Source organism: Vicia villosa, linkage group LG3 (assembly GCF_029867415.1).
Source record: "Vicia villosa cultivar HV-30 ecotype Madison, WI linkage group LG3, Vvil1.0, whole genome shotgun sequence".
NCBI classification, from domain to species: Eukaryota; Viridiplantae; Streptophyta; class Magnoliopsida; order Fabales; family Fabaceae; genus Vicia; species Vicia villosa.
In genome coordinates, this window is record NC_081182.1 from 209,344,298 (window position 1) to 209,362,515 (window position 18,218).

Sequence of the window (18,218 nt, forward strand, 5' to 3'; positions counted from 1 at the left end):
GCTTTCGTAGCCTATGCCAGCGCTGGCTTTGGCAGCGCTTTAAAGCGCTGTTAAAGGCCAAAAAAAGCGCTTTTAAAAGCCTTGCGCGTTGTAGTGGGTATATATAGTTTTTCACCAGAGATAAAGGTTGGGAGGTGGGCAAAGAAATTACCTACAATTAATCATAGCCAAAAGAGTTTAATGAATGATACATGACTTATGAAAATTGATCAGGTTTCAATCTCTTGTATCCAAATCTTGGCAAAAGTATGAAATGCCATAAAATTTTAAACCCCTATAAATTAATCTCTCCTTTTCATTTTTATTTACACTCATTAGCCTTTATTCAAGAGATCAAAACCATTAAATTTCGGAAAAACATTTCAACCATTCTCTCTAATTCATGTCTCCACCCCCATCTTTCGTTTTTTCTCTCGATGCTCTCACAAAACCAACGACCAAAGAAAAAATGAGTATGAATACAAATGTTTCCACAAAATATAAGCATTGCAACTAGGAACCACAAGTTTATAACAACCTAAATTAAACATTTTACTTAAATAAATAGGTAAGAAATAAACTCTATAGATCCTAACTATTTTAAATAAGAGGCAAAAAGAGCCTAACCTCATTCAAAGGGGGTATACCCTTTTTGAGACTAGAATCGAGCTTGAAACCGGATAAATCTTATATATAATCACATTCTTAAACCATGACCCCACTTACAACAATCTCCATCTCTGGTTGATACTCGATTAGTTTTATTTTGTTGAGAGAATTTTTTTGAAATCTTTAATTTGTCATCCGTAGAAGATACTCATAGACTTTTTCACTTATCAAGTAGGGCTAACAATGAATCAAATTAACTCGAAAATAATTTGAAATTCGATTTGAAAATTAAATTGTTGAACTAGGTTTATGAACAAATGAGTTGAATATGAGCTAAAAATTAAATTCTTTAACTAAATGAGCTGAACTTGAATTATATAGTTCGACTCGGTAGGTTCATGAGTCAATTCGATTAAATATGAGATAAATTATATTATCTTTAAGAGTAGATTTAAAGATTTGCTCTAAATCTTAGTATCATATTTTATTTTAATCTAACGATTTTAATTGATAATTTATATTCTCATGTGAGCAAAATATTTCTAGAAATAAAATTAACATCGTATAAATTCCAATCTTATAACTTTTATTTCTATATTTTTTATTTAATATATATATATGTATATGTATATATATATATATATATATATATATATATATATATATATATATATATATATATATATATATATATATATATATATATATATATATATATATATATATATATATATATATATATATATATATATATATATATATATATATATATATATAAGGAGAGTTATATTTACTCCAGGAGTAAGTTATTATAACTTACTTCAAATCTAGATCATTGATTCTTTTCAATTTAGTGGTTAAAAATAATTAGTAATTAAATGTGGAGAGGGAAAACTATTACTTGTTATTTTTAACCATTAGATTGAAAAGAATCAATGGTCTAGATTTGGAGTAAGTTATTATAACTTACTCCTGGAGTAAATATAACCGTCATATATATATATATATATATATATATATATATATATATATATATATATTTATATATATATATATATATATATATATATATATATATATATATATATATATATATATATATATAAATATAATAATGAAAATTAAATATATCTATATATATTAAGAATGCATCAAAAATATTAAATTGTAAAGAAATAAAATAATGAAAATTTTAGCCATCTTATGATTTCTTGCTCATTAGTGCTCTTTTCTTTGACCTTTTTCCTGTCATTTGAAATTACACCAACAACTATTTACGTGCAATTGTAAACACATTTACTAAACAACTTGATGTGTGATGATAACGAGTATTTACCGAAACAGAAGTAGTTCAAATTTACCATCTAATATTGTACAAAAATATAATCCTATATATATATATATATATATATATATATATATATATATATATATATATATATATATATATATATATATATATATATATATATATATATATATATATATATATGGATATAAATAAAATAAGATAGTGCAATTGTGAAAGAAATCAATACCCCAAAATCCCATAACGTTTGCCAACACAAGATGAGGCAAGAAAATAACCATAATATCTTCACATTAAAAAATGTTTAATGTATACCAAAGTTGGTTTTTCTTTTTTAGAAAAAAACACATGTTTATTAGATATATGTGTTTTTGCTCAAGGATGAGATGCTCTTACAATCTAGACTAAGAGGTCACAGTACACTACTATAAATAACACATTTAAAATTGATCGTAGAATATATTTAATTTTGGCTATCTAGAAGAGGTAACAAAGGGCGACATGAAGAGCTACCATTTAACACCTCAGTTTTTTTAAAACCGAAGTTATAAATTAAAATTTCATAGGTTCGATCTATAGCAACTGCATATTTTTATTTTTTAAATTTTGTTGCTCGCGCCATATACCTATCGTTTGTATTTAAAGATCGAGGTAAACAAGTATTCATTTACCCCGATTTTAAGTTATAACCGATGGGTTAAATCTCATATTTTGCTTGTATCATTTTCACCGGCCTGTATCATTTTTGTCTATATCATTTTCATTGACATGTATCATATCATTTTAAATTCATTAACCAATGAATAACAAATTTACATTGTTTTAAATCTTATTTTCACATGCCTTTATCATTTTTTATATAGAAACTACAAAATATGTGACTGAGTTGGAATATATCATATCATTTTATACCAAATGTACAAATTTACATTGTTTTCATCAAGATAGAATACACACATTTACATATTTGCACATAAAAATGACAAAATCTTTATACATTTACAAATTAAGATTATAACTGCAAAGAAAAACTATTGTTGTCGAGATTCATAACAAGATAAGAAGACACAGGACCAACAGGATCATATGTCATCCATATCTCCTTTTAAGTATGGTATTTTGTTGTTAAACTCCTATAATTAGAACAAAATTTGAATTATGATAAGCAAACTACAACAACACGAACTTAAGAAATATAAATATGTGTATATGTGGATTAAGTTAATACCTTATGCTTCATCCATCCATTTGTATTGCCTTCGGAGACAATATAAAGAATATAATTCATAGCATGGTATCCACAAGAATGGTTGTCGAGTTGTTGTCGCGACTACAAATTATTTACATATATTTATATCACACTAATACACACAAATAATATGATGTTAAAAAGCACAAGTAATTTCTTTCAACATAAAACCCATGGAGGTACCTGCAAGAGCAAATTTTTATGTTAAAGTACAAGATCATATGAATATAAATAGAAATCAACATAAAACTATACTTACAAACACCAAATTTGTAATATGGAATTGTCTAGGTACACACCTCCCTTAGAAAATTCATGTATATAAGTCTTAGAAAGTACGAATAACTAATCTAGATCATGACTTAATTTAATACCCAAGCATGGGTTTTTTATACTCTCATTCATCATTTCTAGTCTCTTAATATTATCTTGTTTTGGTGGTGTGAGCTCAATATTGCCTTGGTTGGCAGAAAAACTTTCCTTCGCGCTTGTACCACACGTAACTTTCTTAACTACATTCACGTTCATTTCCAACTTATTTTAATTTGTGTGGCTGCGTACACCCATAGAATTCAATTTATGCATCATAAAAACAATAGAAATACAATACAAAATTAAAATAAACAAACAATAATAACAAAAACATACAACTTATACCTCAAGCACAACGAAGGTACACTTCTCAGACACCTTCTCAAGCTCATTCTCATTCATTCCCTCTCGCTCCTCTTGCTCCTTCTATACACTCTCTCGGACCATTTGAAACATCATCTCCCTCTCCTCCTCCAAGATCTCCTCCCTCTCCTCCATCCACGTCTCCCCCTCCTCCTCTAACTTCCTATCATGGTCATCCTTCCACTTCTCCTTTTCTTTCCCCAACTCAACGATAATTATCTCTTCAATCTCTCTCTTATAGTTTTTTCTCTCTAGATGATTTAGATGGTCCAAAAAATACCTTGAAGCCAACGCCTCTTCAAAAATCACATACACGCCGATGATGCTCCTCGGTACCAATCGCTTCTACCATGATGTCATGACGATCTTTTGAAGTAAAGAAGTCGACTTTGGTTTGTTCAACCAGATCATCCTATAACACATATAAAATTTCATCTTTACCAAATTGATTTAACTAACATAAATATTGTTGAAAAGAGTATCTACTTACAATCTTTTGAACCACATGGCGCGTAGCATATGATGTGAACTCACCGTCTTTTCTTTGACATGCTCTCTTCTATTTCTTGTAGCATGATAATGGAGATGAAATGCAATAAAGAGTTATAGAACCTCCCAGATCTTCCTCCCTTTGTTTATTTTTATTTTTCCAATCATCGTATATTCAAGTCTTTGGTATCCTCCATGAGACAACCTATGTGGACAGATATTTCTACAGATTTTCCTTTCCTGTTTGGCTCTTTGCCAAGAAGTTAGTAATGGTGCGAGACTTTACAAATTTATCTTAAAAATATTGATTAATAAATGAATACACCTCGTATGGAGGCATTTCTTTATCTTCTGCATGTTTAATATAATCATGGGTGAGCTGTGTCTTAAAGCCCCTCTAGCATTTACCATAATATGTAAGCAATTTCTTTTCCACGTTCGTATCATTTGCACTTACAATGAACATATCCTATGTTTACACAATAGAGATGTTATTAGTAACAAAAAATAAATGATCATATATACACAATAGATGCATAAAATTCAAAATTAATACCGTAATATCTTTCCATATGGCGTCTTTTATGTCATCATCAACGTCGTGCCTATCATCTAAAAAAATGGTCACTTTACTTCTACCTTGTAACACAATGTAACTCATAAAATCCTCAACATGTTCACCATAAGCCCTGTTGGTTTCTATATCAACTCTAACCGAGTAGCGAACACCACTTTTGTGGTCTTTTTTCACCTTGGTATACATCGTGACACCTCTAGTTTTTCTTTTACATTTTGTATTAATAGTGGTTGCAGCAAATGTTATATGAGAGGTGTTTGTAGAATCGACCATGACTATAAAGCGACTAACCTGGATCAAACAATAACATTTGAGTAAAAACAAATGGAAAATAGTAGAAACAGAATGATCAATAGAAAAAATAACGTAGAAACCCTGAATAAAATGATCAATAAACTATTTCAGTGAAAAATAGAGTGGTATATAAATTGTTTCAATGAAGAACAAACCTCTTGCGAAAATGAATATTGTTAGACGCTGGCCTTAGGATCTAGAGGGGGGGTGAATAGATCGTTCACAGTTTTACGGATTTAAAACGACTTTTCAGCGGAAGTAATTCTGAATCGACTCGCGTCTATTCCGAACCACTATCGAAACGATTATATATGTGTTTAAAAAACCAGTCAAAGACTTGAAGTAAATGATGAGAGTATATGTTGCAGAATCAAGACGTTTCTCTTATGAAAATCAGATTAACTTTTTGTATGATGGACAATGTTTGCAATGCAGTAAGAGTGATAGAAACAAATATACAAACACTTGGTGATAATGATCAAATTGAAGGTAATTCAATGTGTGATGGATTGTGATGTTTATGAACGAACTTAATTCACAATATTAACACTCGAATCGTTGATCAATTTGCTATTATAACCAAATATGAACAGAATGTAAATGAAAAAGTAAAAGCGACAAGAACACGATATTTGTTTAGGCAGTTCGTCGATCGTCCTCGCTACGACTACGTCTGCCCCCAATTCCAAATTGAAATTGGGTAATCTTTCATTAATGTTGAAAGTAGTATATACAAAGAAGATAACAAAGCGATAAACGATAAACCACTTATGTCGATCCTTTGAATCTTCTTCCCCCTTAATCTTGAGCAAGATCAAGGTTATCCAAGAGCTTCACTTTGATTCCCTTCTGCAGTGTCTTGATTCCTTGAACTCCCCGTTCCTCAATCGTTACACTCAGCCGAATCCTCAATGAACGCCTCTTGATAAAAACCCCCAAGAACCACCCGTCGTGGAGGACAAAACCCGCAGATTTTATTCACCAACAAACCCCACAAACCTTCACCCACTAGGAATCTTCAATTCCGTTCCATGGACGTTATCGAACTCATCACTAACCCGCAACGCAAGAATGATTATGTGTAATTGTGTTGGAGATGATGAAGAACGAAGATGAGAAGCGTTTGTGTATCTTTCAGTCGTTGGTGTTGCATTGAATAATTACCCTTGCACAATATATATGATTGCATACCAGTTGGAACCAAGAAAAACTGATTTTTGAACTTTCTTGATCAGTTGGGTCGACCTCTTGTAGGGGTTAGGTCGACCTAGCAGTGCTTGCTGAAGTTTGCTCCCAGTTAGGTCGACCTGTTGAAGGAGTAGGTCGACCAGAATCCTCTTCTGATGCGTTCTGGGAACATTTTCTCAGATTAGGTCGACCTAGTTGATGTGTAGGTCGACCTAACAGGCTGGTATGTAAAATTCATCAATTTAGGTCGACCTAAATGATGTGTGGGTCGACCTAGCAGGAGTATATGAATTTTTCTCCATTTTAGGTCGACCTGGGTTGATGGTAGGTCGACCTAACTGCTGTTTTTCTGCATTCTTCTTGTTTTGCTTGTGTTGAGTCAACCTATAAACATATAAACATAATGGGTTGACCTATGAGTGATCAATGCTTGCTTTTCTTTGAGTTTTCTGCTTCCGTCTTGTTGTTTGAATGCTTATTTGAGTTTGCCATGAATCAAAAACATCTTTGAGTGTAATCTTGTATTCACATACTCCCCCTTTTTGATGATGGCAAACCATTCGTCTAAGCTTTGGTAGTAAGTGATAAAGACTCAACAGAGCTCCCCCGTACATCCAGCATCTATCTCTCAACAAGGCAATCTCTCAACAAAGCTCCCCCGTACATCCAGCATCTATCTCCCCCTTTGTCAACATCAAAAAGAGAAAACAAGAGAATAGGAGAGTAACAAGAGAACCATAGATAACAATGCTAGCATGTACAGTATAGTAGATAAAAGGTAGTTAATGATAGCATGAGACACATATGTGAGCAAGAGCAGTTTTTATGCATGAAGTCACTATAAGCATGTTAATTGATAGCATATTATAGTATCAATAATATTTTTGGAAGTGAACAACAATTACGTTACCGCTTTTTCAATATGACGCCTGGCTTGATGATGAACTACCTTTACGCTAAGAAAAATGTTAGCAAGAAAGATATATATATATATATATACATAAAGTAAAGAAATAATATTAAGAGAAAACAAACGTAATTAGCCCAAATTAGAGATATCGAGTATCCCTAATTCCCTACGAATGTTGAAGTATTGCTCCGTTGCTAGAGGTTTGGTGAAGATGTCAGCTAGTTGCTTCTTGCTTTCTACATGTTCAAAAGTAACGTCTCCTTTCTCTACATGATCTCGTAGAAAGTGATGCCTTATTTCAATATGTTTGGTACGTGAGTGTAAGACAGGATTTTTACTCAAGTTTATGGCGCTTGTGTTGTCGCACATGATAGGTATGCGATCAAGCTTAATACCAAAGTCAAGAAGTTGTTGCTTGAGCCATAATATTTGTGCACAGCAGCTTCCAGCAGCTACATATTCTGCCTCAGCAGTGGATAATGCAACCGATACTTGTTTCTTACTATGCCAACTTATCAATGAGTTTGAGAATAGATGACACGTTCCACTAGTGCTTTTTCTATCGGATTTGCAGCCAGCAAAATCTGAATCGGAGAATCCTACCAAATGACACTCATTTCCTTTTGGATACCATAGGCCATATGTAGTAGTTCCACGTAAGTATCGCAGAATTCTTTTGACAGCTTTCAAGTGAGATTCTTTTGGACAAGATTGATATCTTGCACACATACACACACTAAACATAATGTCTGGTCTTGAGGCAGTAAGATACAATAGTGAACCTATCATACCTCGGTATAATTTCACGTCAACCTCTTTACCTTTCTCATCTTTGTCTAGATTTGTATTTGTTGCCATAGGTGTGTCAATTTCCTTTGCTTCACTCATTCCAAATCTTTTGAGCAGCTCCGTACAATATTTAGTTTGATTCACAAACGTTCCATGACTGAGTTGCTTGATTTGTAGGCCAAGGAAGAAATTTAGCTCACCCATGAGACTCATCTCAAATTCACTCTGCATAAGCTTAGAAAAGTCTTTGACAAGTTTTGCATTAGTCGACCCAAATATAATATCATCTACATAAATTTTGACTAAGAGAATATCCTCATCTTTTCTTTTAATAAAGAGAGTAGTGTCAACTTTACCTCTAGAGTACCCTTGACTAAGGAGAAATTTGCTCAAACGTTCGTACCAAGCCCGAGGGGCTTGTTTAAGACCGTATAGAGCACGTTTCAGCTTATAGACATGAGTTGGATACATGTAATTCTCAAAGCCGGGTGGCTGAGCAACATAGACTTCTTCATTTATATAGCCATTTAGAAAGGCACTCTTAACATCCATTTGGAATAGTTTGAAGTCTTTAGAACAAGCATAAGCAAGTAAGAGGCGAATAGCTTCGAGACGTGCTACAGGAGCGTATGTCTCTTCATAATCAATACCTTCCTCTTGATTATAACCTTGGGCAACTAATCTAGCTTTGTTTCTAGTAATAACACCGTTTTCATCAAGTTTGTTACGAAAAACCCATCTAGTGCCTATTACTTGATGATCTCCCGGATGAGGGACTAAGTCCCAAACATCATTCCGTTTAAATTGGTTTAATTCTTCTTGCATGGCCATTAGCCAATGCTCATCAAGTAATGCATCCTTAGCGTTTTTCGGCTCAACTTGTGAAACAAAAGCAAAATGATGACAGAAGTTACTTATCTTTGAGCGTGTTGTAACGCCCCTTGAGATGTCTCCTATTATATTGTCAATTGGATGGTCTTTCACATTTGTCCAGGCCTTGGGAAGTTCTTCATTGTTTGAGATGCTTTCGTTTTCATTTTCATTGTGAGACTCATCTTTCTCTCTCTCAGCATCTTTCTTTACAATACTTTCATTCTCATCTTCCTTATCCTTGACAATGTCTTCAGTGGATGGACCTGCACCATTAAATGAAAGACCTTTCTCGACATATTTTGCATAAGATTCATCAAAAGAAACGTGTACTGACTCTTCAACAATAAGTAGTAACTGAATTGAGAGAACCTATATGCCTATATGCCTTCGTCCAAGTTTTAGCATATAAATGTGGTTTACTCATGTGCCATTAAACATAATATCTCTTTTCTTAATATGTTCTATTGTGCAGCCAGAATTTGTAAAAGTTACTTTGAAGTCTTTGTCGCACAATTGACTAATACTTAGGAGATTATGTTTAAGACCTTCTACTAGTAACACATCAGTTATAGTTGTGGTAGACGGGTTACCTATACTTCCTTTACCAAGTATAGCTCCCCGATTGTTGTCTCCATAGGTGACATACCCCTTTTTCTTTGCGTGGAACTCAACAAAGAGTGATATGCCTCCCGTCATGTATCTTGAACATCCGCTATCAAGGAACCACAACCTTTCGGCAATGTCAAGACACTTTTCCTGCAAAATTAATTTAGAGTGGAAGGTCCCCAATCTTCATTGGGTCCTAGGTGGTGAGTACATAAATTGTTGCACTTAGGCAACCATTGAAATACTCCTTTAGGAACTAAAATCCTCCTAAATTTGCATTTTTCAATGGTATGACCCTTTTTGCAACAATAATGACAGGTAATATGATGAGAATATGCTGTTTTGCTAGTTGATACTTTTGGTACAAAAGTGTATTTACTATATAAAGGAGTATACGATCTTTTGAACTTATTTGGATCAACCGCAAAAGTCACTTTTGGTTGTAGAGCCTTGTCTAACTTGGCTTTTAGATCTCTTACTTCTTTTTGCCAAATGTGACATGTCTCACAACCAAACCATGATGTAGGATCTATTTCAACTTTATCCTTTTGAATGTCTAGCATAGATTGTTTTAAAGCTTCCATATCCTTTTCGGTTTTCTCAACTTTTGATTCAAGATATGAAAAGATTTTCTTATTTGAGACCAAAAGTTTGAAAGCTTCAATTGCATCTCTATGCAATTCTTCAAAAGCAAGTTTTAGTTGAGAATGAGATACCTTATCTACGAGTTCAGGTTTAAGATGACTTACACGTTTCTTTTTCTTGTGTTGATGAGCCGTAAGACATAAGTTTGTCAATTCTTCTTCATCGCTTGATGAGACTTCACTAGATGAATCACTTTCCCATGCTATGTAGGCTCTTCTAGATTTGTTGTGACCTTTGCTTTGGTTCTTCTCTTTCTCCTTCTCAAGGTATGGACAATTCGGTTTGTAGTGACCGACTTTGCCACAATTGAAGCAAGGACCTTTGATTTTTCCTTTGTTATTGTCATCTTGTTTGAACTTGTTTGATTGCTTTCTATAGTTGATCAACCCTTTGTCAGAATGTTTTGCTCCATTTTTCTTTAGGTATTTGTGGTATCTTCGCACAAACAGTTCCATTTCCTCATCATCGGAGTCTTCGTCATCACTTGTATCACTATCCTCTAGCTCTTGTCTTAAGGTCTTGGAGCTTGAAGCTTTTAGAGCTATTGACTTCTTCTCTACCTCTTTCTCCATGTTCTTCTCTTTCTTTGCCCTTTTCTCATGCATGTCAAGGCATTTAAGATGTTGTTCATGTTCTTCTAGTTTACCAAAGAGAGTGGTGATGTCTAAGGTGTTTAGATCATTTGCTTCCTTTATTGCTGTAACCTTGGGTTGCCATTCCCTGTTCAAACATCTTAAGATTTTGTTAGTAGCAACTGCATTGGAAACAGGTCTATCAAGAGAATTTAAACGATTTTTCAAGTGAACGAATCTCTTCTGCATGTTTTTGATGGATTCACCATCTTCCATGTGGAAGAGTTCGAATTCTTGAGTTAGCGTATTGATTCTAGCTAGTTTGACATCATCCGTTCCCTCGTGGGCAACTTGCAATGTGTCCCACATAGCTTTAGCGGATCTACAATGGGAAACGCGATAGTATTCATCCACTCCTAGAGCTGAGATTAGAATGTTTCTCGCTTTCCAATCGTATGCATATCTCTTTTCATCTTCAGCATCCCAAGTATTTTCTGGTTTTGGAACAACTGCACCAGCTGCATTTGTCATGGTGATCTGAAAGGGACCATTGACAATAGCTGTCCAGATGTTCCTATCAATTGCATTGATGTGGACACACATACAATCCTTCCAATAGCCATAGTTTTCACCGTTGAAAACTGGAGCTCTATTGTGAGCCCCTTTAGGTCCGGAAGCCATCTTTCCAATAAGTGTTTCACGTAGCACGAAATAAACCAGAGCTCTTGATGCCACTTGTTAGACGCTGGCCTTAGGATCTAGAGGGGGGGTGAATAGATCGTTCACAGTTTTACGGATTTAAAACGACTTTTCAGCGGAAGTAATTCTGAATCGACTCGCGTCTATTCCGAACCACTATCGAAACGATTATATATGTGTTTAAAAAACCAGTCAAAGACTTGAAGTAAATGATGAGAGTATATGTTGCAGAATCAAGACGTTTCTCTTATGAAAATCAGATTAACTTTTTGTATGATGGACAATGTTTGCAATGCAGTAAGAGTGATAGAAACAAATATACAAACACTTGGTGATAATGATCAAATTGAAGGTAATTCAATGTGTGATGGATTGTGATGTTTATGAACGAACTTAATTCACAATCTTAACACTCGAATCGTTGATCAATTTGCTATTATAACCAAATATGAACAGAATGTAAATGAAAAAGTAAAAGCGACAAGAACACGATATTTGTTTAGGCAGTTCATCGATCGTCCTCGCTACGACTACGTCTGCCCCCAATTCCAAATTGAAATTGGGTAATCTTTCATTAATGTTGAAAGTAGTATATACAAAGAAGATAACAAAGCGATAAACGATAAACCACTTATGTCGATCCTTTGAATCTTCTTCCCCCTTAATCTTGAGCAAGATCAAGGTTATCCAAGAGCTTCACTTTGATTCCCTTCTGCAGTGTCTTGATTCCTTGAACTCCCCGTTCCTCAATCGTTACACTCAGCCGAATCCTCAATGAACGCCTCTTGATAAAAACCCCCAAGAACCACCCGTCGTGGAGGACAAAACCCGCAGATTTTATTCACCAACAAACCCCACAAACCTTCACCCACTAGGAATCTTCAATTCCGTTCTATGGACGTTATCGAACTCATCACTAACCCGCAACGCAAGAATGATTATGTGTAATTGTGTTGGAGATGATGAAGAACGAAGATGAGAAGCGTTTGTGTATCTTTCAGTCGTTGGTGTTGCATTGAATAATTACCCTTGCACAATATATATGATTGCATAACAGTTGGAACCAAGAAAAACTGATTTTTGAACTTTCTTGATCAGTTGGGTCGACCTCTTGTAGGGGTTAGGTCGACCTAGCAGTGCTTGCTGAAGTTTGCTCCCAGTTAGGTCGACCTGTTGAAGGAGTAGGTCGACCAGAATCCTCTTCTGATGCGTTCTGGGAACATTTTCTCAGATTAGGTCGACCTAGTTGATGTGTAGGTCGACCTAACAGGCTGGTATGTAAAATTCATCAATTTAGGTCGACCTAAATGATGTGTGGGTCGACCTAGCAGGAGTATATGAATTTTTCTCCATTTTAGGTCGACCTGGGTTGATGGTAGGTCGACCTAACTGCTGTTTTTCTGCATTCTTCTTGTTTTGCTTGTGTTGAGTCAACCTATAAACATATAAACATAATGGGTTGACCTATGAGTGATCAATGCTTGCTTTTCTTTGAGTTTTCTGCTTCCGTCTTGTTGTTTGAATGCTTATTTGAGTTTGCCATGAATCAAAAACATCTTTGAGTGTAATCTTGTATTCACAAATATCTGTTGACGAAATGACGTTGGGTGAATATCTCTTGGAAGATTTTTGATGAAATTCAGCTTGATAATTGCCTAGGGTTTTTGGCGAAGTGAGAGTGAAGAAATGACGTTTGTGTGTTGATAGGTAAATGAAAATTAGAAACTATATTGTAGTCTAAAGTATTTCATGCAAAATAAGTGTCAAGTGGGTTTTACTTAAAATTTGACGTGACAGTATAAATTAAATATACAAAATATAAAAAACACAATATCACCATATTCTGGGAATTCACTTAAAAGATATATTTTGTCAAAAAAAAAAAAACAACTTAAAAGATATATCACGTCGGTTTTGGACAAAAACTGAGGGGTTTGAATATATCGAATAAAAAATTAAAATAAGATGTTGAAAATAAAATTTTGAATTTGTTAATGCAAAATATATTACCTCTCAGTTGGACCATGTAGCCGAGGTAATACTAATAAAAAAAATTAACAAAAATATAAATGGAATTCAGAAAGACATCAAGTGAGAAATACTAACTAAACAATTGAAAAAAAATAAAATACAACAACTGTGTGTCGAGAAAAAAAGTTGTTTTGTTTTAAATAAATAAAAATAAAATATGACGCTTCTAGGACCTATACCCTCGTTCGTTTATTGTTTGAGATGTAAACTTCGTCACAAAAACATAATTTGTAGTCGTGTCATTGCACTATAAGACAAAACTCCACAATGTTAAGGCTATTGTATTGCAAGGAACAATTAAAGTTCAATTTAGTACAACATACAAAGTAAAATACAAAATCTGGAAATTGACATAAATTTCAGAGATGCCATAGTTGAGGATCTATGTGGGTTTGGCGCGACCGTCCACACTTGTTTTTTAAAAATAATATTACATTAAATAAAATAAAATTTAAAATTTTCATATTCTTATATTTCATAACATATTTAATCAGTAAATTTATTATTTTTGAAATAATTGAATTACATGTTTTTATCAAACCCTTGCAACACACAGATGATTTATCTATAGATTAAATATATTTTTAGTCCTTATAAATATTTTAAATTTTATTTTTAATTCCTATTAAAAAAATGTCATATTATAGCCCCTATAATATTTTTATGCATACAGTTTTAGTTCTTCCTATTTTCTAAAATTTTAAAAATTGTTTAATTATCTCTTAATTTTTAAATATTTGAACAATTTTTTCACACATATTAAAAGTACTGTAAAATATTTATTTACCAAATTTTAGAATTTTTTAAAATGAGAAAAATTAAATATAAATTTTTAAAATTTTAAAAGATAATTATAAAAGTAATGAAAATTTCGACTTAGAAATTTTAGAAATTCTAAACATGTATAAAAACATTTATTCAAAAATTTAAAATTTAAAGAATAATTAAAAAAATTTCAAAATTTTTAAAAATAGTAGAGATTAAAATTACATGCATAAAAATTTTGTATGAATCAAAATATATCTTTTTTTAATAGAAATTAAAAATATTTATAAAAATAAAAACACATTTAACCTAAATCTTAAATGGCAACTTATGAAATATTCTACCGTAAGATATATTATTCATGAAACACAAGAAAAAAACATTCTTTATTACGACATACGAGAAGGCTACCAAACATATTCTCGTTAGTATACGCCTTTAAACAATCTTCATCAGTTTCACATGGAACTGTAGTAAGAATAGAATAAACAATGTTAATATAATCTGATAAAAGGTTATGTAAGAACTACAAGATAAAAATATAAGTTATTTAAGGGAAAATATTGATTTACCGATAGCCTTCACTGAGAAAAAGAATAGGGACAAAAACAAAATTATAGCATAAACAAATTTGAGAATTTTAGCCATATTTTTGTATCTTTTAATTTTACTAATGAACTTAGATATATTCAATGTATATTAATGCAATTCTAAAAACACTTAAATATTTGTAGGACTAAAATGCATAATATATTTTAATATATTTTATTGCTCTTTTGCCACTTAATAAATGTCTCTTAAGCATATTGAGAAAAGAGGCAACATAAAAATACTTTATAAATTTTAGATCTATTTTTTAAGAAACTTTTCATCTTTTGGTGATAGAAAGTAGACATTTGTTTTTAATTAGAAAATTTATTAAACTATGTTCAATATGAATGATGTAGAGTTATGAAGACACCATTTTTATGTAAAAGTTAAACATAAGTAAGATTAGGGATGCTAATTAGTATTCATGGACATGCGTACTACTTTTTCTTATTTGTCATGTGGAATAAATAAGATATTTGTATTCACTCTTTATCTATACATGTATCAGACAAATGTCTAGGAAATTTTATTTTAAACCGGATATATTAACCAAAGAGAACTAAAAATTCTCACCTAGATACAAAATGAGAACGAGATGAATCTCGACAAAAAGAAAAATTACTAACCAAATACAACTTACGATAAATATAGCAAGGGAAATTTGCTAAACTCATAGAAATTACAATTTGGATAAGTAATATTTTTGATGAATCTCCGTCTCCACACCAAAACTTTAATGCTCCACACCGTATCTAAAATATTCTACGTTTCATTTCGAAAAATGATTGTATTCCTCAAGATCCACATACTCTAACACACGGCCATCCAAAAAATATTCACCTTTACTTCACCTTTGCTTTACGGCAAAAGGATCTCCACGATAAAAATCTCTCTTTAATACACTTAAATCGAGTGTATTTCATTTCGATCCACTCTCCAATATCCCTCCAAATAATTCCAGAAACAGTACACTCTAGCATAATGTGCTTTAAAGTTTCGTCACAGTTCCCATAAAAAACGCACTTACGGTTCGTTATATCAATGGAAATGCCACTAGAAAGACGAAGGTATTTGGATGGGAGCCTATTAATGCAACATCTCCAAGCAAACACTTTTACCTTAAGAGGAATTTCTCCCTTCCACACAAGCTCAATCACGGAATCAAACTTATTAACCAGACTGAAAGAGAAACGCGACTTAGATAACTAGCTAGCTGAAAAAACTACTAACCGAAAACCATCAAACTGCTGCTGCCTCCCAAGATACAGTATCCCTCGCATCCGCCTCAGGTTTATGCTGTTCCAAATCAGCAAGTAGTTGTTGCCGAGAGTCGAATGCAGACTGCTGGAGCGGAGGAACTAAAACCTGCCGAACTTCTTCGAAATCATGCTGAGGAACTTGCAACAAAGGCACCTGTTGAACATCACCAAAATCAATGTGCGAACCTTGCTGCCAAGGCTCCCGCTGAACAACACCGATAGCAGCCTGCGGAATTTGCAGAGGCAATCTCAGGTTGCTCCAAGTCCAACATGTGACACACCTGCCAACTAGTACTCAAACTAGGGTTTTCATAGGAACAAGAAACTCAGGAAAATGATCAATCATGCAAGGAAATGATTTTCAACCCAATTATAGGGCATGGGGTAATTCATCTATCTACTTGTGATGTTCAAACATCTGACATCAAGACTCAGACCTGTTCAGGTCATCAATCAAGGCTTTAAGCATATCAGGGACTAGAATCGGGGCTCACATTTGGGAAACCCTAAAAAGCTCCAGGGCATGATTCAAAAGAGCCAATCATCCTAAAATGATCCCTATTTCAATATTCAATGGGAATTATACTTCAATTCAAGAGCCACAGTCATCAAATTCATCTGACTCACAAATCAGGGTTTTTGACCTAATTCATCTAGACAGCTGATTTTTAATCAGGGCATGTTCTCACAACTCAAACCATGGCTCAATATCATCTATTATCCCCATATGATCCACTCATATCATCTATTTTATGAGGATAGCTTGTTTCATTTGAAATCTACAAAATCATCGTTTACCTGAAAAAGTCGACTGTACAACAACACCTTTGACTTTTGGATTTTTGGTCAACCATGGACTCTAAAGGATCAAAATCATCAATATATGATTATTGAAGTTATTTGACCAAGAAAAATCAAGAAAATCAATCAAGAATAAAAAAGTCAAAGTTTGACTTTTCATACTTAGAAATTTTTCTAAGTGTTTTTCAAGGTTTTTTTTCAAACTTTGGAAGAGAATATCTCAAAATTTCACCTACACAACTCAAAAAACTCCAAACATAAAAGTTGTATTGGTCCAATAAATAATTTTTTCAGATATATTTTTTTGGCAAAAAATCAACCATTGGAGAGATATGGAACTTCAAAGTTGCTGCATTCATGAAACTAGTGAAAAAAACCCTAGCTTTCTTCAAACATTATGGGACTTTTTCATTAATTTACCTAAGGATTTTGGACAAATACCAAACTACTAGATTGAAGTACATGCAAAGGGATTTCCAAATTGTATTCAACCTTCTCCAAATTCATCTTGAGCTAAGAGATATGATTGATCAAAGTTAGGCTTTTGAAGTGAAATTATAGGTCATGTCTAAGCTTGAAATTTGCAAATTTTGTGTCAATACCTCTACCAATTGATGCATTCTTATCCTTGAGATATCAGAAGAGTTTGGAAGGAATCAAATGCACTCTTTCATCATTTTTGGCTAAGTTACAAGAATTCAATGCCATGTGATTAATAATCATTACAAATTTGGAATCTTGATGAATCACCAAAGAATCTTTCCCTAAGCCAATTAGAGGCCTCTCTGCATTAGAATTGATCCCTAAAGATCAGATTAAATCGAGGTCTAGGGCTTGGGATCAAGAGGAATCAAATAGCCATCATTGCATTTTGGATATTTTTGAAATTTCTTCATGACCAAGAAACCAAAACTACCTCACTAAGCAAGCTCACTCTCTCCAATTGCTCTGAGCTCCTTGCCTATAAATAGAAGTGTCTTCCTCCATAATAAGCACACCAAAGCAACTCCAATTCTTGCTTTCTCCTTCTTACTCTCAAGCTTATTGTTTTCTAAGGTTCTTTGGCAAGAAGCATCGAATTGTTCAAACCAAAGCTCTTCCTTTGAAAGTATGCCTTCTAACATCTCAAGGAGGTTCATTAGAAGTGATACATGCACCTGGAACACTTCTGGAAGTGGAGGAACACCATCTTCACTTTCGTTTTGGAGCAAAGTCAGTTGGAGTAGTGCAGAGCAATTCATAGGGTGTCAGGACGTGTGAAGCATTCACACACGTTCCTTAGAATATGGTGAAGCTATCCAGATGGTC

General features: G+C 33.3%; 1 protein-coding gene and 1 long non-coding RNA gene across 2 annotated transcripts; both read right to left on the minus strand.

Annotated features, from left to right (window-relative positions):
* Positions 1-4,020: 4,020 nt before the first annotated feature.
* On the minus strand, positions 4,021-7,930 carry LOC131657240 (uncharacterized). The gene is made up of 3 exons (XR_009300545.1): positions 4,867-7,930; positions 4,312-4,779; positions 4,021-4,233 (listed from the first exon to the last, which is right to left on the minus strand). It is a non-coding gene; the product is annotated as an uncharacterized LOC131657240 (long non-coding RNA).
* Positions 7,931-9,322: 1,392 nt separating this feature from the next.
* LOC131593431 (uncharacterized) lies at positions 9,323-14,994 on the minus strand. The gene is made up of 2 exons (XM_058865929.1): positions 14,832-14,994; positions 9,323-14,727 (listed from the first exon to the last, which is right to left on the minus strand). Exon 2 carries the CDS (start codon positions 11,443-11,445, stop codon positions 9,706-9,708), a length of 1,740 nt encoding a protein of 579 aa, XP_058721912.1. The 5' UTR covers positions 11,446-14,727; positions 14,832-14,994; the 3' UTR covers positions 9,323-9,705.
* Between the last annotated feature and the right edge of the window lie 3,224 nt (positions 14,995-18,218).